Source organism: Zingiber officinale, chromosome 2A (assembly GCF_018446385.1).
Source record: "Zingiber officinale cultivar Zhangliang chromosome 2A, Zo_v1.1, whole genome shotgun sequence".
In the NCBI taxonomy this organism is placed as follows: domain Eukaryota; kingdom Viridiplantae; phylum Streptophyta; class Magnoliopsida; order Zingiberales; family Zingiberaceae; genus Zingiber; species Zingiber officinale.
Window position 1 is genome coordinate 270,564 of NC_055988.1, and position 26,545 is coordinate 297,108.

General features: G+C 42.2%; 2 protein-coding genes across 2 annotated transcripts; one reads left to right on the forward strand and one right to left on the reverse strand.

The window, feature by feature from the left end:
- Window positions 1-20,560: 20,560 nt before the first annotated feature.
- Window positions 20,561-20,998, reverse strand: LOC122040350 (glycine-rich cell wall structural protein 1-like). Its single transcript, XM_042599670.1, has one exon. It carries the CDS (start codon window positions 20,996-20,998, stop codon window positions 20,561-20,563), a length of 438 nt encoding a protein of 145 aa, XP_042455604.1.
- Window positions 20,999-25,384: 4,386 nt separating this feature from the next.
- LOC122040351 (classical arabinogalactan protein 9-like) lies at window positions 25,385-25,717 on the forward strand. The gene has a single exon (XM_042599671.1). The coding sequence runs from the start codon at window positions 25,385-25,387 to the stop codon at window positions 25,715-25,717; it is 333 nt and encodes a 110-aa protein (XP_042455605.1).
- The last annotated feature ends 828 nt before the right edge of the window (window positions 25,718-26,545 follow it).

Here is a 26,545-nt window from a genome sequence, read left to right on the forward strand (position 1 = left end):
CCGGTGACCTGTGAACCCTGTGAATTCATCCCTTTCTAGCTAGTAAATAATGTTAGGGATGATGTTTATCTAATCCAGTTTAAAAAAATTATGTGGTTTTTCAACTAAAAAAAATGCACTGTGCAAGGTTATTAAACGATTGTGCTAGACAGTATATTGATACGTCGACAGCAAAGTGGGACAAATATGATTCACTAAACATGATATCTGTCCCATTGTAGAATATTTAACTATAAACTTGAAAACTTGCACAGACCTTTTAAAAATATTTGCAAGTCACTAAGAACTTACTAAGTTCTACGAGGAACAGAGACCTTGAATGAGGCTTCAAGGGCTTCTTTATATTTTCTTCATCTATATTAATAAGCATGTTAGTTTTAATTAAATCCTATACAACAAAATAAAATAAAAAAAAGACAAAGACAAAGACAAAGACAAAGTGTGAATAATCAAAATATCTGCACATATTTTAATTAATGTAGTGAATTTAAGGGATTATATATATTTTATTTGAATGAATCTTGTAGCTTGTCCTTTCGTTTTTAGTTTTACAAGGCCAATTATAAATATTGCTCTAGTTTTCTTCTGTATGAATGACTGTTGTACTAGTTGTGCCTGGTTCAGTTTCAATTGAACCTTAAAATATAAATTAAAATGTTTTTAATTAAAATATTCAAGTTTTTGTTGGTGTTTGATCGTCGGTTGATCAATGCAAACAGCTTACCTCTATAGGATGAGAAATTATGACTAGGATATGGGAAGATTCATACATATGTTTGAGCCATGATAGTAGATACATATTATATGAGGTCATTCATTACTCATTAGAAAAAATTAATCCAATTGTTTTAGTTTGATGATTTTGTAAAATACCGGAAAATAGAGAAATAATAATAAGCGATTTTTCCGGAATTTTTGGAAATTTTTCGGGAATTTTTCCGAGCTCGTATGGATGAGTTAACGGGGACAAAAATGGGGCCCGGAAAAGCCTGTTTAGGTTACCCCATTTTAACGAGGAAAAGTTTCATTTTCCTTTTTATTTCTTTTTCTTCTTTTCCTTTTTTATTTATTTATTTCTTTTCTTTCTCTTCCTCGCGTATTTCCCCCGCGCGCCTTCTCCCCCTCGCGCCCGACGTCGTGCCCTAACCGGCGGCGGTTACTTCCCGCTCCTCCTTCTACTTCTTCCCTTCTCTTCATTTTTTCTGCCGACGCTACTTTCTCTTCTTCTTCCGACGCCGAGCAGCGCCGAGCCTAGCATCTCCGCCGACTCCCTCTCTTCGCCGGTACTCCCGCCGTCGCCTGTGCCCTAGCACCGCCGGGTGTCCCCCCTCCTCTGGTCCAACGAGACACCGTCGGCCTCACCTTCATCTCCTTCCTTCTATGCTGCCCGAGCCGACGATCACAGTTGACGCTAAGCCCTAGCCCCCGGCCAGCCTGCGATTTTCCCCTTTCTCCTCTTCTCTTTTTTCAACGATTTTGGAGGTAAGTGCCATACCAAGTTGGAGTTGGGTTTGATCTCTGTGTTTGATCTTGATTCCCTTCTTGGTTGCTGATCTAGTCACGGTTGGGAGCTGTGAGGGAGGGGAAGGCTCTGTTGAGAAGTATTCCAACATCAACAATTGGGGTTTTCGGCTTGAGTCCTGGCCAGCAACACAGTTCCAGCGGGGAAATCAGAGATATACAAGGGTAAGTGTATGGTAGATGTGGTGGATTAAAAGATTAAATTGTTGTCTGTGTTTTTAGGATAAATTGTGTTGTTGATCAGCCATTTCCACCTTGCTGCAGTCACTGGATCCAGCAGCAACTTTCTCTAGCAGTGGGTAAGTACAGATTTAGGTGAGTTTTTGTGTTGAATCTACGATGGTTTATATTATAGTAAGTCCTAATTAGAAGGTGGAACGATTAGGGTTAATGAAGTTAACTCTAATTGATTTATTTGGATTAGAATTTAGTTTGGCTAATTGTTGTATGATAGAATTAGCTAAACTAGACATTATGTTTGATGCCACAGGACTTTGACGTGAGACGAATATCTTGATGTCAGATTTGGACATTCCTATTGGAGGCGGGTACTTCTGACTTTATGTCGTTTGATATGCACAGTAGTGAATTTAACAAATTGCAATAATTATGTTTCTTATCTATTTCGATTAGTCACTACCCGATACTTGTTACATGCTTGATTGATACTTGTTTTGCATATCATGTTATTTCTTACCTGCTTATACATGCTTATAGGGGGTAGTGATATACCATGCTTCACCATGTTCAGGACCTAGGTTTTATACCTTGTTTTATCTGTGTACCTTTGATTTGATTCATTGACCTAAGGTGCACCTTCTATATATATATGGATTAGCTCAGGATATTTCCATGGTTAGTGTCATGCACCATTCGTATGATTGCATGCTGTGCGATAGTCCGCTTCATTATTGTTGAGCACATCGCCAGTTACATGGATCTGCACACACCACCACTCATGGGTTAGTGGTCGATTCAGGCAGAGTGTGTTGCAGCAGGGACTTTGTTAGGCACCGTTGGTCCGCCGACAGAGATTCCTCCCCGTCATCGTGTACAGGGAGTTGAGAGCGTTGTGCTCCCCCATTTATGATTTGGGATAGGAGGATAGGTGTACTCCGACAGCATCCCGTCCACTCGGCCACTCATCAGGAGCAGTGACGACAGAGTGCACGGTTGTCACAGCCCTACCCACTCTGTCTCACTATTGTGTGTGAGATGGTTGACTGGCGTCAGGGGTGACCAGGACGCATCATTGGTATCATACGCATTGATGCATTTATTTCTTGTGATTGTGTTTGCTGCATTTATTTGCTGCATTTTGGTTGGATGGCCATGCTTGACATGCATACAGGATTTCTATACCTCTCGGACTATTTATCCTTGTACCAGGTCCTGGTTAATACAGTTTTCTCTTGTTTACTACAGTTGCATTTTTTCCTTCTTATATCAGGAGACTGTACGCATGATTAGTGTTAGATGTTATTTCTCTACTATATATATCAGTTGTTACCCGCTGAGGAGTTGACTCACCCCGTGGATATTTACTATTTTCAGGTTGATGCTGTCAGGAGAGAGTTCCAGTTGCTAGTCCCCTGGAGTCCACGAGGATGTCTATTGTCTTTTGGTGTCTTTTACTAGACTATGTTGGAAACTGTATTGTTTTGATATACTTGGATTTTATATGGACATTGCCGATGGGTTTTTAATTGAATTTGTTTTACTACACGCCTGCCTAGATGGCAGAAGAGGTAAGTGGATTTTATCGTCGGATTTGAGCTTTATGAGTGTAGTGGAGTAGGATATCGGTTTTGAGCTTTACGAGTGTAGTTGAGTAGGGTTGTTTTTGAGTCATATTATCCCTATTCTAGTTTGTTATCTATTTAACTGCATGGATGGCTGTGTGATGTATTTTTATTATTGTTATTATTCGAGCCGCATGTGGCTGAGGTATATGGTGGTGTAGAAAGTCTCAGATTGTCCGTCGTACAGGGGAGATGCTGCCGAAATTTCTTCGAACAGGGACTCCTCCGGGGCGTGACAATTTAGTGGTATCAGAGCTTAAGTTTTACGATCTTTGTTTTCGTATTTTGGATATTTGGAATAACCTGATACCAATTTATTTGGTATCAGAGCGCCAAGGTTGGCGATACTTGTTTGATTTCCGTGTGTTGGATTTTCGAGATTTATCTGATACCAATTTATTGGTATCAGAGCGGGTTATGATACCTGCTTTTGGTGTTCTGGATATTTGGATATCTATTTCGGTTTGTACGGATTTCCGGTGATTTTTCTCGTTCAGAATTTTGAGGTCAAATTGGGGACTGGACAGCGACGGAACATCTCCAGACGGCAAATAGGTATGATGTTATTTTATGATTGTTATACTGGTAATAATATCTGTGATATAACTTAACAGATATGAGGAGGTCTACACGTATTGCTGTGAGACGTGGTGTTGGACGGCCACGTACGAGGACCGTGGGATCTCTGGACTTGCCAGAGATGCCTACTAGTGCTGAGCCTGTCAATCAGGGACAGACTCAGTATACTGCGGGCCCGTCGGGCTCTCAGATCCCAATGGCTCCTTTAGAGGTACCTACCTCTGCTGCACCGACTGTATCCACCCCTACTGTATTTACGGTATCACCAGGGGTAATACCGACATACCCCGCACCTGCTCCGACCCAGTCTATGGCGTACTCGGCACCACCGCCACCTGGACCTACAGTGTACCCGACACCAGTGACAGCACTTGCACCAGCGATGTCGGCTGCTCCACCTCCGGTATCACTACCTATTGTACCTCCAGTCGCGGCCACCTATGTTCATCCTACAGTGCCACCGACGGCTTATGCTCCAGTTTTTACAGCAGCACCGGGAGTACCTCCTCCGGTTTATTCAGCGATACCATCTGTAGCACCAGCTCTAGTAGTTTCGCCAGTTCCTGCAGCCGTCCCGACACACCTCACTGACATTGCCACGGCACGAGCTAGGATTCCAGTATTAGCAGAGTCGATGAAGAGTCGATTCACACTCTTCCAAGGAGACCTTGACCCAAGTATGTCTCTATCATGGATAGAGACTATGGAGCAGACCTTCTTCTATATGGCTTGCTCCGAGTGGGAGAAAGCAGAGCTGGCTGCTTTTCATTTACGGGATGAGGCTAACGCCTGGTGGATTACTCAGCGTTCCATAACATTACTTGGGCCAGGTTCAGAGAGGCTTTTGAGAGCCGTTTCTTTCCACTAGCATATCAGATGGCTCGCCGGCAGGATTTCATGAGTCTGCAGCAGAACAATCGCTCGGTGACAGAGTATAATACTGAATTCAACCGGTTGGCTAAGTTTTGTCCAGAGTTAGTTGCGGAGGACAGATCCTACATGATGCAGTTTATACAGGGACTGGATGGTCATCTGCAAGTAAGGCTTGCCGGTTTAGGGATCGCATCTTACTCAGATGCACTGGATCGAGCCTTGATGATAGAGTTAGCTCAGCAGAGAGCATTTTCGGACAGGAAGAGGAAGCATACGGGTCATACATCTAGACAGATCCAGCAACCATCGACTACACAGCAGCAGAACTGGAAACGACCCGACAGCGACATTCACTGTTTTAGATGTGGATCTAGAGATCACATCACCCCAGCCTGCTCTCTGGGACAGCCAGTTTGCTTTTATTGCAAACTGCCTGGGCACCAGAGCTGAGATTGTCAGCTGAAGGCTCAGCACACGGCTTCTGGAGGGTCGGGTCATAGGGGACAGTCTAGTCAGACGGGGGCGTATCGAGGAGGGCAGAAAGCCCAATCTTCACATCGTCAGCAGGGGATAGCTTCACCTGCAGCAGCGGCATTTGGCATGCTTGGACAGGAGTACTCCGGTGCTTCCATAGCACCCCAGAGTTCTGTTCCAGACGCAGGGGCAGTATCAGATGCAGCCTCAGCCTCTAGGCCAGTACCAGACTCAGTCCCAGCCATCGGTACAGTATCAGTCGCCACCCTCTCAGACTTCTCTGGCGCAGTATCCAGTACCACCTCAGTGGCAAGCTTCTGCCCAGCCGTAGCAGCCGTTGGCAGCGTTACCACCTCCTCCTCTGCCAGAGTCTGGACGTATTCATGCGATTACCAGAAAGGATGCGCAGCGAGTCGACGGATCCATTTTTCACGGTACGATTTCTATTTATGCCTTATCTGCAGATATACTGATAGATACTGGTAGCTCGTATTCTTTTATATCTCATACTTTTATACGAGAGATTGGTAGATTACCCAGTTTCAGACCCCAGGGAATGATCGTCTCTCTACCGTCTGGTGATACATTGGACGTCACTAGGAGGTCAGAGTTGCCGTTAGATTTTGGCAACATGATACTTACTGTAGATCTGTTAGTATTGGAAATGGTCGATTTTGATATTATACTTGGCATGGACTATTTGTCAGCATATCATGCCACAGTTGATTGCCAGACGAGGGTGGTCACATTCCGGTCATTATGAGTTTTTGGTAATGCCATTTGGTCTTACAAATGCTCTAGCGGTATTTATGGATTGTTGTGGTAGAGCGTTGCTCCCACATATATAGTATTTCTTGTGATGGAACGTTGCTCTCACATTCGATGATCTATTTCTCTAGTGATTTGTAGCCAGTGATCAGATTTCAGATTTGTTGTCGGGGATCTTATAGTTGAGTATGTCTGTTGTACGGGCATTATGAGTTATAGGTTTTACCATTTAGGCTTACAAAGCCCTAGATGTTTTCATGGACTCGATGATTTCGGTATTCCTAGGTTGTTTGGATCGGTTTCCATTGTCTTTGTTGACAATGGTGTAATCTATTTCTTTTTGATCCAAGCTCGATACCCCCATCTTTTCACTTGAGGTATGTGATTTAATTTACCGTTCAGCATTTATACTTTCTATCTGTTGTTAGTACTTGCTGATGGTAGATAACGAAATTTGGGGAACAAATTTTTGTTAGTGGGGGAGAATGTAAAATATCGGAAAATAGAGAAATAATAATAAGGGATTTTTTCAGAATTTTTGGAAATTTTTCGGAGCTCGTAAGGACGAGTTAACGGGGACAAAAATGGGGCCCGGAAAAGCCTGTTTAGGCTACCCCATTTTAACGAGGAAAAGTTTCCTTTTCCTTTTTATTTCTTTTTCTTCTTTTCCTTTTTATTTATTTATTTCTTTTCTTTCTCTTCCTCGTCGATTTCCCCCGCGCGCCTTCTCCCCCTCGTGCCCGACGCCGTGCCCAAACCGGCGGCGGTTACTTCCCTCTCCTTCTACTTCTTCCCTTCTCTTCATTTTTTCTGCCGACTCTACTTTCTCTTCTTCTTCCGACGACGAGCAGCGCCGAGCCTAGCATCTCCGCCGACTACCTCTCTTCCCCGGTACTCCCGCCGTCGCCTGTGCCCTAGCACCGTCGCCTGTGCCCTAGCACCGTCGGGTGCCCCCCCTCAGCCTCGTTGTAAGGACCCGCCTTCTACTAGCTAGGCTGTAAGGTCGGACCGTCACATTATGCTGTGCTAAACTATATCCATGACCATCACTAAATCTAGATGCGGAAGCTGTACTAATTAAAACTTTGCTAAGCTCTTATCATTCCTTTATTCTATATGTGCTAAGGGGTGTTATCTAAACTATTCATGACATATTGTACCTCCCCCATGCTCAAGGAACTGAACTAAGGGTCTTCCGGCTGTTGTCAGGCCTCCCAATCGATCCATGGATCGATTGGAATGGTCTAATCGATCCAGTGATCGACCCAGCACGCTACTGTATGCGGAACTTAGGTTGGATTGATCCAGTGATCGATCCAGCACGCTACTGTGCTCGGGGCAATATTCTGGATCGATCGGCTGATCGATCCAGACTGGCTAATCGATCTAGTGATCGATCCCAGAGCTTTCTGTTCGCGACAGAAGGCATCCAAATCGATCAGCTGATCGATCCAGGAGCTTACTGTTCGCGGTATGAACTTCTCAATCGATCGGCTGATCGATTGAGAAGCCTCCAATCGATCGGTCGATCGATTGGGGTTTCTGATTTCGTACCAGAAGTCTGATTTCAGCACTGTTTCATGCCTCAATCACACATACAAGTTCTAAAACAACTGAGAAACATTCTAACATCACATAACGAATGTTCTAAGCATGGTAGAGTGCATAATTTGCTAATTCATGGCATTTAACATACTAAGGTGCGGAATACTAAAATGCTAACAGTTCTAATGTTCAAAACAAAACTCGCTGCAATTCCCTAAAATCTTTGTTCCAAGTTCCATCCACACACGTCTTCATCATTGCATTGACCTCCAGCCTCCGCTAGTCCATCTTCCCTTTATTTTTATCTGCAGTATAAGGAAAATAGTATCTGTAAGCTTGAGAGCCTAGTAAGAAACCATCTACCTCACTAAAACATGCATACGATGCAAATTATGTTTTTAAAACATGCTATTTGAAATACATTCTGAATATGCTAAGCATGACATGACATACAACACATAGAAGCAAAACTGATCATGGCAATAAAGCTAATTTTAAACTATCATGTTGTATCAACAGAAAGCTAAACTGGTATCAAAGCTAGGCTAGGCTAATACTAATTTGGTGCTAGAGTTTTACTAAATCCACATAACTATTTGTGAAGTTTTGAAAACTATTTTCATAGATAGATTAAAATAATAAACATGCTGCTGTTTGGGCCCGACAACTGTACGTGCTATGCACGCATCCCTAACTAGACCCGGGTTTACAAGTCCCGAATTTAGTAGGGTTACTAGGTTAGCTGAACCTAGGGACGACTATAGGAGCCCAACCCAATGGATATCTAATTCAGTACAGTGCCACTAATAAAATAAAATACTGGTTATAGCTGAATTTTTGCTGTTCTTGCTATTTTTAGGTTATCTGAACCCAGAGCTAGGTTATCTGAACCTATAGGCGACTATGGGAGCCCACCCATTGGACCGTAGTCCCATATAAGCTGTACTAAAGCTAAACATACTGAATGAATGCTTCTATCGCATTTAGCTAAGCTAGTAAAATGCTCAAGTTGCATTTTAACCGTGCTAATAATTTAATCGAACACTTGGTATGCGCTAATTCACATCCTTTGTGCCGAAAATCCACATACTACTAAACTGAAGCATAAAATTCACACGGAAGCTACTTATACTGCAGGTGAGGGGTTTCTTACCTCCTGTTTGGATTTTCTTACAAATCTAATCGCTAGGTTTTCCGGAGGAGAGATCTCTTCGACGATCTTCTCGCGTCTATGTGTTCCTCTCGCGGAGGGGAGTATCCTCGTGTCGGAGTCGTCGCCGGAAGGTGGTCCTAGAGCCTAGGGGACGGAACCCTAGCCCTTGCTTGGTGCGCCGAGAGAAGGAGGAGGAGAGGGAGGGGGCGGAGTGAGGTTAGGGTGAGGGTGAGGAAAAGTTACGTTAAAAATAATTCTTCACTTATTAATTCCCTATTTATATTAAGTGGTTAATTTCGCCCAGCTCTAATATAAATTTAATTGTCTCCCTTCCCTTTCAGCACGACCCTGCTGGGTTCAACTGGTTACTAGGGCTATCTATAAGTCGTAGGACCCAATCGGTCTTGGGTTCAATTCCCGCGTAGGCTATTTTACGATTCCATTTATTTTTGCTATCTTCGCTACTCTAAAAATTCTGTAAAAATATCCTAAAATTCTAGAAAAATACTAGGATATTTCTAATAATTATTTTAAGAAATTCCGGGCATTACAATCCCCCATACCTTATAAAAAGTTCATCCTCGAACTTAGAATAACTCTGGGTACTTCTGTCTCATACTGGCTTCTGTCTCCCAAGTAGCCTCTTCTGCTGTGTGATTTTGTCAAATGACTTTTACTAATGGTACCTCCTTATTCCGTAATTTCTTAACTGCTCGGTCTATTATCTGAATAGGTCGACTTTCATAGCTGAGGTCTTCGCGGACTGGTACCGACTGGGGCTCAATCACCTGGGTGGCATCTGGGATATGCTTCTTCAGCATAGAGACATGAAATACATTATGGATGGCTGACATCTCTTGGGGTAGCTCTAGCTCATATGCTACCTTGCCAACTCTTCTAGTGATAAGGTATGGTCCCACATATCTGGGACTCAATTTGCCCTTCTTCCCAAAACGCATTACTCCCTTCATGGGAGCTACTCTGAGGAATACTGTATCCCTAACTGAAAACTCTAAAGGTCTGCGTCGTGTATCAGCATAACTTTTCTGGCGGCTCTGAGCTGTCTCTATCCTCTGGCGGATCTGCTGTATAGCTGCTGTGGTATCTGCTACTAGATCTGTCTAAAGTTCTAGTTCTTTCTGTTCACCACTCTCATACCAGCAGATTGGAGATCTACACCTCCGCCCATAGAGAGCCTCGTAAGGTGCCATGCCGATAGTGGCCTGATAGCTGTTGTTGTATTCAAATTCTGCTAAGCTCAGATACTTGCACCAACTTCCCTTGAAGTCTAGGGCACACGCTCGGAGCATATCTTCGAGTACCTGATTTACTCGCTCTGTTTGACCATCTGTCTGAGGATGGAAGGTTGTGCTAAACTTTAACTTAGTACCCAATGCTGACTATACACACTCCCAGAATTGAGAGGTGAATCTGCTGTCTCTGTCCGAAATAATGGTCCGTGGGACTCCATGTAGTCTGGCGATCTCCTTGAGATATAGCTGAGCTAGCTGTTCCATGGAGTAGGATATCCTGATAGCTAAAAAGTGGGCTGACTTAGTCAACCTGTCGACTATCACCCAGATGGTATCAAAACCATTCGTGGTTCTGGGTAGTCCCACTATAAAATCCATGGAGATGTCTTCCCACTTCCATTCTGGAATCTGGATAGGCTGCAGAACTCCTCCTGGTCTCTGGTGTTCTGCCTTGACTCTCTGACAAGTCAGAAAGGTGCTAACGTATCTAGCGATGTCTCTTTTCATCCCGGGCCACCAAAAACGTTTCTTTAAGTCCTGGTACATCTTGGTGGAACCAGGATGCATCGCATAGGGAGTCCTGTGAGCCTCATCTAAGACCTTCCTGCGTAGTTCCTCCTGATCTGGAACACAAAGTCTGTCACCAAAGTACAATACCCCACTATTGGTCATTCTGAACTCTCCACTTTCTGATTCCGCTAACCCTTGCTTGATTTTCTGTATTTCAGGATCCTGTTCCTGAGCTATCTGGATGTCACCAAGCAGGTAGATGCTAAGGTCATAGTAGAGAGTTGTCCCACTATGGGTTCGAGACCGAAATCTGTGATCTCCTTCTGTAGAGGCGGTGACATGGCTGCTAGGGATAGTAAGGTAGCACTGAACTTTCTGCTAAGTGCATCTGCTACCTTGTTAGCTTTTCCTGGGTGGTAGAGGATGTCTATGTCATAGTCCTTGACCAGCTCTAGCCATCTGCGCTGTCGCATATTCAGATCCTTCTGAGTGAAGAAGTACTTCAGACTCTGGTGATCTGTATACACTCTGCACTGAGCTCCATACAAGTAATGCCTCCAAATTTTGAGGGTGAACACGACTACTGCAAGCTCAAGATCATGAGTAGGATAATTCCTCTCATAGTCTTTGAGTTGTCTGGAGGCATAGGCGATCACCTTGTCATTTTGCATCAGCACTGCTCCTAGTCCCAATTTAGAGGCATCACTATAAATGTCAAAGCTGCCTGTGTTTTCTGGTAGAGTCAGAATAGGTGCACTGGTCAATCTCCTCTTTAGCTCGCTAAAGCTGTTCTCACAGTCCTCTGTCCACTGAAACATTCTGTTCTTTCTGGTAAGAGCTGTCAGTGGGGAGGCTATCCTGGAGAAATCTTCTACGAATTTTCTGTAATAACCTGCTAATCCCAGAAAGCTTCTGATCTCACTGGCGTTCTTGGGTCTTTTCCAACTACTCACAGCTTCTATCTTACTGGGGTTTACCATGATACCATCCTTTGAGATGATGTGACCCAGGAAGGACACCTGATCTAACCAAAATTCACATTTCGTGAACTTGGCGTACAGCTGGTTCTGCAGAAGGGTCTTTTCAGGTGCTCTGCGTGTTCTTCCTGAGTTCCTGAATAGATAAGAATGTCATCGATAAACACAATAACAAATTTATCTAAGTAATCCCTGAATACTCTGTTCATGAGGTCCATGAAAGTAGCTGGAGCATTGGTCACGCCAAAGGGCATGACTACGAACTAGTAGTGTCCGTATCTAGTCCTGAACGCTGTCTTGGGTATATCCCCTTCTTTAACCTTCACCTGATGATAACCTGATCTGAGGTCTATCTTAGAGAACACTGTTGCTCCCTTTAGCTGATCGAACAGGTCATCTATTCTGGGAAGACGATACCTGTTCTTGATGGTGACTTGGTTCAGTGCCTTGTAGTCTATGCATAAGCGCATGCTCCCGTCCTTCTTCTTCACGAACAATACAGGCGCTCCCCATGGTGAGTGACTAGGACGTATGAAGCCCTTGTCAAGCAGCTCCTGTAATTGCCCATGAAGTTCCTTCAGTTCTGCTGGAGCCATGCGGTAGGGTACTTTGGAGATAGGATTTGTATCGAGAAAGAGTTCTATTTCAAATTCAATCTCCCTGTCTGGTGCTAGTCCTGGTAACTCCTCAGGGAAGACTGCTGGGTAGTCACACACGACTCGGACCTCTGCTAGCTGTTGGTCCTTGTGCTGACTGGTATTGACTACATGTGCTAGGAATCCCGTACATCCTGAATCCATTAATTTCTGTGCTCTTAGAGCTGAGAGAAACTTCTTGGCCTTTCTCTTTGGTTCTCCGATGTACTCGAACTGTACTTCTGCTTCCGGTTGGAATACGACTTTCTGTTTACAGCACTCTATAGAGGCACCGTATCTGATCAGGAAGTCCATTCTAAATATGACATCATAATCAGTCATTTCTAGCACTATCAGATCACAAAAGAGTTCTCTGTCGGCTATAATAACTGGCACTGCTCGGAGCCAGTGCGTGGATGCCATAATTTCTCCTGAAGGTAGCATCGTCAAAAATTGGCTACTGAGTACCTCTGGAAGTATCACTAACTTCTCGGCAAATGCCCTGGATACATAAGAATGGGTTGCCCCAGTATCGAATAAGACAGTTGTACTTTGCTGTAAAATACTAATCTGACCTGAAACAACTGTCGAGGCATTCGCTACGTTCTCTCTGGTGAGTGAGTAGATCCTCGCATTGGTCATAACTGGAGGGGCTTCTAGTCTGCCCTGGCTGATGTGTGGACCATCTAAAGCGGCCTTCATCTGATGTAACTGAGCTGGCTGGCCTCCATACTGAATCAGCTGTGGTTGAGGAAGACTGGTCTTGTTTTGGCACTGCTTAGCCATATGCCCTTCCTGTCCACATTCAAAGCATCCTCGTGTGCCCTTACGACAAATTCCAGGGTGGAATTTCCCACAAGTAGCACATTTGGGATAACTAGGCTATTTACTAGCTGGTCCTCCTTTCGGGTAACTCCCTGGTTTGCGCTTGCTACTGGAGTTCCCTTTCCAGTTAGAGCTGTGGCTCTGTTGTTTCTGAGTACCTGAACTTCCTTGTCCTTTAGACTCTGCGAGGACTTGCTTCTGCTGCTTGATATTGTTCTGGTAGTGCTCGGAGGTCAGAGCACTGCTGACTAGTTCTTCGGTGGTTTGCGGCCTGTGAACGCCGCCAGCCACGTTCATTGCTATTTCCGGCCTCAGCATCTTGAGCATCAACCGAACTCGTTCTTTTTCTGTGCTGACTAATTCAGGGCATAGACGAGCCAATCTGTTGAATTTCTTCACGGCTTCCTCCGCTGAAAGGTTGCCCTGGCGAAACTCTGTGAACTCGTCATAGTGGCGGTTCGTGACCCGCATGTGAAAGAACTCCTCGAAGAATTCTTTCTCGAAGTCAGCCCATGTCATCTAGTTTACAGGGCACTTCGCTCTAATTCTCTCCCACCACATACGTGCATCTCCTGTCAAGCAGAAGGAGGCGCACTTCACCGTCTCATGTTCTGGCCAGTCCAGAAGCTCTATCGTACTCTCCAGTGTTTTGAACCAGGCCTGAGCATCCCATGGTTCACTAGTGCCTAAGAAATTCTCTGGCTTGACTCTCTGCCACTGGATCAGATAGGCTTCTCTTCTTGCCTCTGTTGCTGGGGCTACTGGTGCTGTAGGCTGGACTGGTGGAACCTCTAAGACTACTGGCGTTGCTAAGTTTGGTTCCGGGGTGACTGTGGGAGTTAGCCTTTAAGGTGGCTATCTCCTGTTGCTGTAACTGAGCCACTAATGCTGTAAGGTCTGGGGGAGGCACTGAACTGCCTGCCTCATGCTGGGGCTTAGTAGCTGGTGCCCTTCTAGCTGGGCGTCCTCGTGCCATTTCTAAAGACATAGAAGACATACATAACTAATCAAATCATGGTTACATAAATACTGCTATCTTGTTAAACATTATCACATACTAACATGCTTCAGTTAACATAAGTTATAACGAGAAAACAGGAACATAAAAAAAAATGAGAGGTATTCTTACTTGGAAGCTGCAGGTTCAATGCTGATGTGTGTGTAGGAAGTATGGAAACTGCTCTGATACCACTCTGTAAGGACCCGCCTTCTACTGGCTAGGCTGTAAGGCCGGACCGTCACACTATGCTGTGCTAAACTATATCCATGACCATCACTAAATCTAGATGCGGATGCTGTACTAATTAAAACTTTGCTAAGCTCTTATCATTCCTTTATTCTATATGTGCTAAGGGGTGTAATCTAAACTATTCATGACATATTGTACCTCCCCCATGGTCAAGGAACTGAACTAAGGGTCTTCCGGCTATTGTCAGGCCTCCCAATCGATCCATGGATCGATTGGAATGGTCTAATCGATCCAGTGATTGACCCAGCACGCTACTATATGCGGAACTTAGGTTGGATCGATCCAGTGATCGATCCAGCACGCTATTCTGCTCGGGGCAATATTCTGGATCGATCGGCTGATCGATCCAGACTGGCCAATCGATCCAGTGATCGATCCCAGGGATTTCTGTTCACGACAGAAGGCATCTGGATCGATCGGCTGATCGATCCAGGAGCTTACTGTTCGCGGTACAAACTTCTCAATCGATCGGTTGATCGATTGAGAAGCCTCCAATCGATCGACCGATCGATTGGAGTTTCTGATTTCGTACCAGAAGTCTGATTTCAGCACCGTTTCGTGCCTCAATCACACATACAAGTTCTAAAACAACTGAGAAACATTCTAACATCACATAACGAATGTTCTAAGCATGGTAGAGTGCATAATTTGCTAATTCATGGCATTTAACATACTAAGGTGCGGAATACTAAAATGCTAACAGTTCTAATGTTCAAAACAAAACTCGCTGCAATTCCCTAAGATCTTTGTTCCAAGTTCCATCCACACACATCTTCATCATTGCATTGACCTCCAGCCTCCGCTAGTCCATCTTCCCTTTACCTTTATCTGCAGTATAAGGAAAATAGTATCTGTAAGCTTGAGAGCCTAGTAAGAAACCATCTACCTCACTAAAACATGCATACGATGCAAATTATGTTTTTAAAACATGCTATTTGAAATACATTCTGAATATGCTAAGCATGGCATGGCATACAACACATAGAAGCAAAACTGATCATGACAATAAAGCTAATTTTAAACTATCATGTTGTATCAACAGAAAGCTAAACTGGTATCAAAGCTAGGCTAGGCTAATACTAATCTGGTGCTAGAGTTGTACTAAATCCACATAACTATTTGTGAAGTTTTGAAAACTATTTTCATAGATAGATTAAAATAATAAACATGCTGCTGTTTGGGCCCGACAACTGTACGTGCTATGCGCGCATCCCTAACTAGACCCGGGTTTGCAAGTCCTGAATTTAGTAGGGTTACTAGGTTAGCTGAACCTAGGGACGACTATGGGAGCCCAACCCAATGGATATCTAATCCAGTACAGTGCCACTAATAAAATAAAATACTGGTTATAGCTGAATTTTTGCTGTTCTTGCTATTTCTAGGTTATCTGAACCCAGAGCTAGGTTATCTAAACCTAGAGGCGACTATGGAAGCCCACCCATTGGACCGTAGTCCCATATAAGCTGTACTAAAGCTAAACATACTGAATGAATGCTTCTATCGCATTTAGCTAAGCTAGTAAAATGCTCAAGTTGCATTTTAACCGTGCTAATAATTTAATCGAACACTTGGTATGCGCTAATTGGCATCCTTTGTGCCGAAAATCCACATACTACTAAACTGAAGCATAAAATTCACACGGAAGCTACTTATACTGCAGGTGAGGGGTTTCTTACCTCCTGTTCGGATTTTCTTACAAATCTAATCGCTAGGTTTTCCGGAGGAGAGATCTCTTCGACGATCTTCTCACGTCTATGAGTTCCTCTCGTGGAGGGGAGCGTCCTCGTGTCGAAGTCGTCGCCGGAAGGTGCTCCTAGAGCCTAGGGGACGGAACCCTAGCCCTTGCTTGGTGCGCCGAGAGAAGGAGGAGGAGAGGGAGGGGGCGGCGTGAGGTTAGGGTGAGGGTGAGGAAAAGTTACGTTAAAAATAACTCTTCACTTATTAATTCCCTATTTATATTAAGTGGTTAATTTCGCCCAACTCTAATATAAATTTAATTGTCTCCCTTCCCTTTCAGCACGGCCCTGCTGGGTTCAACTGGTTACTAGGGCTATCTATAAGTCGTAGGACCCAATAGGTCTCGGGTTCAATTCCCGCGTAGGCTATTTTACGATTCCATTTATTTTTGCTACCTCCGCTACTCTAAAAATTCTGTAAAAATATCCTAAAATTCCAGAAAAATACTAGGATATTTCTAATAATTATTTTAAGAAATTTCGGGTGTTACACTCGTGTTGGCCCTCCTCTGGTCCAACGAGACACCGCCGGCCTCACCTTCATCTCCTTCCTTCTGTGCTGCCCGAGCCGACGATCACAGTCGACGCTAAGCCCTAGCCCCTGCCCAGCCTGTGATTTTCCCCTTTCTCCTCTTCACTTTTGTCAACGATTTTGGAGGTAAGTGCCATACCAAGTTGGAGTTGGGTTTGATCTCTATGTTTGATCTTGATTCCCTTCTTGGTTGCTGATCTAGTGACGGTTGGGAGCTGTGAGGGAGGGGAAGGCTCTGTTGAGAAGTATTCCAACATCAACAATTGGGATTTTCGGCTTGAGTCCTGGCCAGCAACACTGTTCCAGCGGGGAAATCAGAGATATACAAGGGTAAGTGTATGGTAGATGTGGTGGATTAAAAGATTAAATTGTTGTCTATGTTTTTAGGATAAATTGTGTTGTTGATCAGCCATTTCCACCTTGCTGCAGTCACTGGATCCAGCAGCAACTTTCTCTAGCAGTGGGTAAGTACAGATTTAGGTGAGTTTTTGTGTTGAATCTACGATGGTTTATATTATAGTAAGTCCTAATTAGAAGGTGGAACGATTAGGGTTAATGAAGTTAACTCTAATTGATTTATTTGGATTAGAATTTAGTTTGGCTAATTGTTGTATGATAGAATTAGCTAAACTAGACATTATGTTTGATACCACAGGACTTTGACGTGAGACGAGTATCTTGATGTCGGATTTGGACATTCCTATTGGAGGCGGGTACTTCTGACTTTATGTCGTTTGATATGCACAGTAGTGAATTTAACAAATTGCAATAATTATGTTTCTTATCTGTTTCGATTAGTCACTACCCGATACTTGTTACATGCTTGATTGATACTTGTTTTGCATATCATGTTATTTCTTACCTGCTTATACATGCTTATAGGGGGTAGTGATATACCATGCTTCACCATGTTCAGGACCTAGGTTTTATACCTTGTTTTATCTGTGTACCTTTGATTTGATTCATTGACCTAAGGTGCACCTTCTATATATATATGGATTAGCTCAGGATATTTCCATGGTTAGTGTCATGCACCATTCGTATGATTGCATGCTGTGTGATAGTCCGCTCCATTATTGTTGAGCACATCGCCAGTTACATGGATCTGCACACACCACCACTCATGGGTTAGTGGTCGATTCAGGCAGAGTGTGTTGCAGCAGGGACTTTATTTGGCTTCGTTGGTCCGCTCATGGGTAGTGTGACGCAGCGTGGTAGCCGGCAGAGATTCCTCCCCGTCATCGTGTACCGGGAGTTGAGAGCATTGTGCTCCCCCATTTATGATTTGGGGTAGGAGGATAGGTGTACTCCGACAGCATCCTGTCCACTCGGTCACTCATCAGGAGCAGTGACGACAGAGTGCACGGTTGTCACAACCCTGCCCACTCTGTCTCACTATTGTGTGTGAGATGGTTGACTGGCATTAGGGTTGACCAGGACGCATCATTGGCATCATACGCATTGATGCATTTATTTCTTGTGATTGTGTTTGCTGCATTTATTTGCTGCATTTTGGTTGGATGGCCATGCTTGACATGCATACAGGATTTCTATACCTCTCGGACTATTTATCCTTGTACCAGGTCCTGGCTAATTCAGTTTTCTCCTGTTTACTACAGTTGCATTTTTTCCTTCTTATATCAGGAGACTGTACGCATGATTAGTGTTAGATGTTATTTCTCTACTATATATATCAGTTGTTACCCGCTGAGGAGTTGACTCATCCCGTGGATATTTACTATTTTCAGGTTGATGCTGTCAGGAGAGAGTTCCAGTTGCTAGTCCCCTGGAGTCCACGAGGATGTCTATTGTCTTTTGGTGTCTTTTACTAGACTATGTTGGAAACTGTATTGTTTTGATATACTTGGATTTTATATAGACATTGCCGATGGGTTTTTAATTGGATTTGTTTTACTACACGCCTGCCTAGACGGCAGAAGAGGTAAGTGGATTTTATCGTCGGATTTGAGCTTTATGAGTGTAGTGGAGTAGGATATCGGTTTTGAGCTTTCTGAGTGTAGTTGAGTAGGGTTGTTTTTGAGTCATATTACCCTGTTCTAGTTTGTTATCTATTTAACTGCGTGGATGGCTATGTGATGTATTTTTATTATTGTTATTATTCCAGCCGCATGTGGCTGAGGTATATGGTAGTGTAGAAAGTTTCAGATTGTCCATCGTACAGGGGAGATGCTGCCAAAATTTCTTCGAACAGGGACTCCTCCAGGGCGTGACAGATTTAGTTCAAGTATTCATTACTCCTGGCCTATGTTTAAACAAATGCTCATAGATATCAATTATTTAACAAATCATTTATGTATTGAATGTTTTTAAGTTTTATGCATGATAGATATAGTGTATAAAGAGTCCTTTACTAAATGCATTGTGGGGAGGGTCTTCAGCTTAATTTGATCGGTATTAATTAGTAATCAACTTAACCAGGTGCACTTTCTTAATTAAACCACTAAGAGTGGTATTTTCCCCCCCCCCCCCCCTTCAGCATCTCTCTATCTCAAGCGACGCGAGCCTTTAATCCAATTTCTATGTATTTGATAGGCAGTGATAATGTCAGTGTTTATTAGGCAGTAATTAATTTCCAACTAATTTAGTGCTTAACAAACCCTTTAAATTAGCTCATTGTTGCTGGGCTCTTGCATATTTTATTTGGATAGATGCATCTATACCTTTTATTTTTCTCTTCTCATCTTCTCTGCAAAGTTTCTCTTTATCATGCGTTCGCTTCTTACTTGCATTCACTGCCATTAACCTTTGCCACCACTTTTTTCTTGGACCTTCAGGACCCTCCTTCTCCTCCTCTCTCATTTATGTCCCTAGTTACTATCGATCTTTTCAGCCGCCTTGAGTGATCCGCTGTTTGCCTAAGTATATCGGTAAGTTCCAGTATTGAAGCACCTATTTAGAGCTACTACGCCTTTTCGTCTTCAGTTTTTTTGTAGTAGTGCTTGGCACCATTGATCGATCTGGAAACTTAACTGTTTTTGGAAGTGTAGGTATTTTTTGCCTTCCCTTTTTCCTGAATCATCACTACAAGCAAAAAAATAAAAAAACAAGGTGGCGCCTTTTGATGCTTCAACCTTCTTACAAGTAAGATCTCATAGATTCTGCTAGAAGGCAGCGAGCAGGGATGGGAGTGGAGGAGGAGAGGGACCAAAGCACTTGATTTTTAAAATGAGGTCGGAAACTACACTAGATTTGGTGGTCTTCAAGCTTACACCTACACACACCAAGTATGACGCCAAATCCTTATCAACGCCTCTACTTCTTGTTCAATACTGAGGGATAGATCGAGGGATTTATATAGAAAGACCAGATGTCCGAGAGTGTGAAAATTTGAGATCTTGTAAGGTATAATTATTTCTATAATGTGGAGATTTGAACCAAAAAAGTGATATCTAAAGATTTGATAATGGATGCAATTAATTTCCTAGTGGAAGACTACTTTGATGCCCGAATTACTTAATACAAAATGTTTCATAAAGAGACTGAGAGTACTCTTCTCGATCAAGATTGACGCTTTCCTGTTTTTCATGTGTAATGGATAAGAATTGAACTGTGATTTTTTGATTTGGTGATGGTAGTGGTGTTTCCTTTTCCAACTAGCTTGTATGAGTTTGATCTCATTTTCATTTGTGTGCATGCCTCTGCAGTAGACACTACTAATAAACTTACGTATACTGAAGTTTGGTATACCGAATTTCTTTATACTAAAACTTTGGTATACCGAAGATTTGGTGTATCAAGTGTCGGTATACTAAAGTTCGCTAAATCCAAATTCTTTATATTCAAACTTTGGTATACTGAAATTTTGATGTACCAAGTGTTGGTATACCAAAGTTTGGTATACTAAACTTCAGTATAGGTATACTGAGTGGTGGTAGAGGTGGACTACCTCTGGAAGAAGATAGTGGAAAAACTTTGATATTATTTTTTAATCATTAATGTTTAGACAGACGCTGTTGAGCCCCTCATTTTAGAACTAACAGAGTTTATCTTATGTATAATATCCCTGTCTTTTTTTTTGCGAGGGTAACTATTCATATGGGGGTTGTGGCGCCGGCTCGCAGGCTATATGTACTGACCCTCTTCTTCTTTATACGCTCCTCCCACCAGCTAGTAATCTTCATCTTCGACAAAGGCTCTTGTGGTGGTGGTTCTGATGATGACGCTCGCCGCTACCTGCGCTTCCTTCAGGCTTCCGCGCTCTGCTCCACCACCGATCACAGAGTCATTCGACATTTCGAAGCCTCCAAAGTCACCGCCGATCACAGAGCCATTCGACGTTTCGAAGCCTCCAAAGTCACCGCCGATCACAGAGCTGCCATAGCTGCCATAGCTGCCGCTTCCACCTCCACCACCCACCTTGCAGTCACCACTCACGTCCTCCAATGAGCCCTTCAGGGCTCCCAAGCCTGCAAAGTCGGCTCCAAAGTTGCCCCCAAAGTTGCAGTCTCCACCGATTGAGCTGCCGCCGATGTAGCTGCCACCGTAGCCGCTTCCACCACCCCCACAACCCCTGTGACCTGTGACCTGTGAACCCTGTGAATTCATCCCTTTCTAGCTAGTAAATAATGTTAGGGATGATGTTTATCTAGTCCAGTTTAAAGAAATTATGAGGTTTTTCAACTAAAAAACATGCACTGTGCAAGGTTATTAAACGACTATGCTAGACATCATATTGATACGTCGACAACAACGTGGGACAAATATGATTCACTAAACATGATATCTGTCCCATTGTAGAATATTTAACTATAAACTGGAAAAAGTTGCACAGATCTTATAAAAATAGATGTTAGTCGCTAAGAACTTACTAAGTTCTATGAGGAACAAAGACCTTGAATGAGGCTTCAAGGGCTTCTTTATAATTTTCTCCATCTATATTAATAAGCATGTGAGTTTTAATTAAATCCTATACAAGAAAATAAAAGAAAATAAAAGACAAAGACAAAGTGTGAATAATCAAAATATCTGCACATATTTTAATTAACGTAGTGAATTCAAAGGATTATAAATATTTTATTTGAATGAAGCTAGTAGCTTGTCATTTCGTTTTTAGTTTTACAAGGCCAATTATAGATATTGCTCTAGTTTTCTTATGTATGAATGACTTGTGTACTAGTTGTTCCGGTTTCAGTTTCAATTGAACCTGAAAATATAAATTAAAATGTTTTTAATTAACATATTCAAGTTTTCGTTGGTGTTTGATCGTCGGTTGATCATTGCAAATAGCTTACCTCTATAGGATGAGAAATTATGACTAGGATATGGGAAAATTCATACATATGTTTGAGCCATGACAGTAGATACATATTATATGAGGTCATTCATTACTCATTAGAAAAAATAATCCATTTGTTTTAGTTTGACCATTTAATTCTAGTATGCATCTTCCTGGCCTATGTTTAAACAAATGCTCATAGATACCAATTATTTAATAAATCATTTATATATTGAATGTTTTTAAGTTTTATGCATGATAGATATAGTGTATAAAGAGTCCTTTAATAGATGCATTGTGGGGAGGGTCTTCAGCTTAATTTGGTTGGTATTAATTAGTAATCAACTTAACCAGGTGCACTTTCTAAATTAAACCACTAAGAGTGGTATTTGGCCTCCTTCAACATCTCTCTATCTCAAGCGAGAGCCTTTAATCTAATTTCTATGTATTTGACAGGCAGAGATAATGACAGTGTTTATCAGGCAGTAATTAATTTCCAACTAATTTAGTGCTTAACAAACCCTTTAAATGTGCTCATTGTTGCTGGGCTCTTGCATATTTTATTTGGATAGATGCATCTATACCGTTTATTTTTCTCTTCTCATCTTCTCTGCAAAGTTTTTCTTTATCATGCGTTCGCTTCTTGCTTGCATTCACTGCCATTAACCTTCGCCACCTCTTTTTTTTTGGACCTTCAGGACCCTCATCCTCCTCCTCTCTCATTTATGTCCCTAGTAACTATCGATCTTTGCGGCCGACTTGAGTGATCCATTGTTTGCCTGAGTATTTTGGTAAGTTCCAATATTGAAACACCTATTTAGAGCTACTATGCCTTTTCTTCTTCAGTGTTTTTGTAGTAGTGCTTGGCACCATTGGTCGATCTGGAAACTTAACTGTTTTTGGAGGAGTAGGTATTTTTTGCCTTCCCTTTTTCCTAAATCAGCAATACAAGCAAAAAATAAAAAGCAAGGTGGCTCCTTTTGATGCTTCAACATTCCTGCGAGTAAGATCTCATAGATTCTGTTAGAAGGTGGCGAACGGGGACGGGAGTGGAGGAGGAGAGGGACCAAAGCATTTGATTTTTAAAATGAGGTCAGAAACTAGATTAGATTCGGTGGTCTTCCAGCTTACACCTACTCGTACCAGGTATGGCGCCAAATCCGTATCAACGCCTCTATTTCTTGTTCGATACTAAGGGATAGATCGAGGGATTTATATAGAAAGACCAGATGTTCGGGAGTGTGAAAATTTGAGATCTTGTAAGGTATTATTGTTTCTATGATGTGGAGATTTGAACCAAAAAAGTGATATCTAAAGATTTGATAATGGATGTATTTTATTTCCTGGTGGAAGACTACTTTGATGCCGGAATATTACTTAATTCAATATGTTTTATTAAGAGACTGAGAGTACTCTACTCGATCAAGATTGATGCTTTCCTATTTTTCACGTGCAATGGGTAAGAATTGAACTGTGATTTATTGATTGGTGATGGAAGTGGTGTTTCCTTTTCCAAAAAGCTGGTATGAGTGTGATATCATTTTGATTTGTGTGCATGCCTCCGCTGTAGACACTTCTAATAAACTTACGTATACTGAAGTTTGGTATATCGAATTTCTTTATACTAAAACTTCTGTATACCGAAGATTTGGTGTATCAAGTGTCGGTATACTAAAGTCCGCTAAATTGAAATTCTTTATATTGGTATACCAAACTTTGGTATACCGAAGTTTTGGTGTACCAAGTGTTGGTATACCAAACTTCAGTATAGGTATACAGAGTGGTGGAAGAGGTGGACTACCTCTGGAAGAAGATAGTGGAAGAACTTTGATATTTTTTTTTAATCATTAATGATTAGACAGAGGTTGTTGAGCCCCTCATTTTAGAACTAACAGATTTTATCATCTGTATAATGTCCCTGTCTTTTTTACGAGGGTAACTGTTAACATGGGGGTTGTCGGCGCCGGCTCGCAGGCTACATGTACTGCCCCTCTTTTTCTTTATACGCTCCTCCCACCAGCTAGTTATCTTCATCTTCGACAATGGCTCTTGAGGTGGTGGTTCTGATGATGATGCTCACCGCTACCTGCGCTTCCTTCTGGCTTCCGCTCTCTGCTCCACCGCCGATCACAGAGCCATTCGACGCCTCGAAGCTTCTAAAGTTATCGTCGATCATAGAGCTGCCACAGCTGCTGCTTCTACCTCCACCACCCACCTTGCAGTCTCCACTCACGACCTCCAATGAGCCCTTCAAGGCCCTCAAGCCCTCAAAGTCGGCTCCAAAGTTGCCCCCAAAGTCGTCGTCTCCACCGATTGAGATGTCGCCGATTGAGCTGCTGCCGATTTAGCAGCCACCACAGCCGCTTCCACCACCCCCACCACCGCTGTGACCTGTGACCTGTGAACCTTGTGAATTCATCCCTTTCTAGCTAGTAAATAACGTTAGGGATGATGTTTATCTAGTCCAATTTAATGAAATTATGAGATTTTTAACTAAAAAATTGCACTGCGCATGGTTATTAAACGACCGTGTTAGACAATATATTGACACGTCGACAACAAAGTGGGACAAATATGATTCACTAAACATGATATCTGTCCCATTGTAGAATATTTAACTATAAACTTAAAAACTTGCACAGATCTTTTAAAAATATATGTAAGTCACTAAGAACTTATTAAGTTCTAAGAGGAACAGAAACCTTGAATGAGGCTTCAAGGGCTTCTTTAAAATTTTCTTCATCTTAATTAGTAAGAATGTGAGTTAATTAAATCATATACTAGAAAATAAAAGAAAAGAAAAAAAAAAGACAAAGACAAAGTGTGAATAATCAAAAATTTGCACATATTTTAATTAAAGTAGTGAATTCATGGGATTATAAATATTTTATTTGAATGAAACTAGTGAAAATTTGAGATCTTGTAAGGTATTATTGTTTCTATGATATGGAGATTTGAACCAAAAAAGTGATATCTAAAGATTTGAAAATGAATGCATTTTATTTTCTGGTAGAAGACTACTTTGATGTCGGAATTAGTTAATACAATATGTTTCATAAAGAGATTGAGAGTACTCTTCTCGATCAAGATTGAAACTTTCATGTTTTTCATGTACAATTGATAAGAATTGAACTGTGATTTTTTTTGATTTGGTGATGATAGTGGTGTTTCCTTTTCCAACTAGCTGGTACAAGTGTGATATCATTTTGATTTGTTTGCATGCCTCTGCTGTAGACACTTCTAATAAACTTACGTATATTGAAGTTTGGTATACCGAATTTCTTTGTACTAAAACTTCGGTATACCAAAGATTTGGTGTATCAAGTGTCGGTATACTAAAAGTTCGCTAAATCAAAATTCTTTATATTGAAACTTTGGCATACCGAAGTTTTGGTGTACCAAGTGTTGGTATATCAAAGTTCGGTATACCAAACTTCAGTATAGGTATAATGAGTGGTGGTAGACGTGGACTACTTGTGGAAGAAAATCATGGAAGAACTTTGATAAATTTTTAATTATTAATGTTTAGACAGAGGCTGTTGAACCCCTCTTTTAGAGCAAACAGATTTTATCATCTGTATAATGTCCTTCTCATTTTTTACGAGGGTAACTATTCACAAGGGGGTTGTCGGCGCCGGCTCGCAGGCTACATGTACTGCCCCTACTCTTCTTCTTTATAAGTTCCTCCCACTAGCTAGTAATCTTCATCTTCGACAATGGCTCTTGTGATGGTGGTTCTGATGAAGACGCTCGCCGCGGCTTGCACTTCCTTCTGGCTTCCGCTCTCTGCTCCACCGCCGATCACAGAGCCATTCGACGTCTCAAAGCCTCGAAAGTCACCGCCGATCACAGAGCTGCCACAACTGCCGCTTCCACCTCCACCACCCACCTTCCTGTCACCAATCACGGCCTCCAATGAGCCCTTCAAGGCCCCCAAGCCCGTAAAGTCGGCTCCAAAGTTGCCCTCAAAGCCACCGTCTCCATCGATTGAGCTGCCGCCGATTCAGCTGACACCGCAGCCGCTTACAACACCCCCACCACCCCTTTGACCGGTGACCTGTGAACCCTGTGAATTCATCCCTTTCTATCTAGTAAATAATGCTAGGGATGATGTTTATCTAGTCCAGTTTAATGAAATTATGAGGTTTTTCAACTAAAAAAAATGCACTCTGCAAGGTTATTAAACGATTGTGCTAGACAGTATATTGATACGTCGACAGCAAAGTGGGACAAATATGATTCACTAAAATAATATATGTCCCATTGTAGAATATTTAACTATAAACTTGAAAACTTGCATAGACCTTTAAAAAATATATGCAAGTCACTAAGAACTTACTAAGTTCTACATGGAATAGAGACCTTGAATGAGACTTCAAGGGCTTCTTTATAATTTTCTTCATCTATATTAATAAGCATGTGAGTTTTAAAATGAGTTCGGAAACTAGACTAGATTCGGTGGTCTTCCAGCTTACACCTACTCATACCAGGTATGACGCCAAATCCTTATCAACGCCTCTATTTCTTGTTCGATATTGAGGGATAGATCGAGGGATTTATATAGAAAGACCATATGTCCGAGAGTGTGAAAATTTGAGATCTTGTAAGATATTATTGTTTCTATGATGTGGAGATTTGATCCAAAAAAGTGATATCTAAAGATTTGATAATGGATGCATTTTATTTCCTGGTGGAAGAATACTTTGATGCCGGAATATTAATTAATACAATATGTTTTATAAAGAAACTGAGAGTACTTTTCTCGATCAAGATTGACGCTTTCCTGTTTTTCACGTGCAATGGGTAAGAATTGAACTGTGATTTGTTGATTTGGTGATGGTAGTGGTGTTTCCTTTTCCAACTAGCTCGTATGAGTG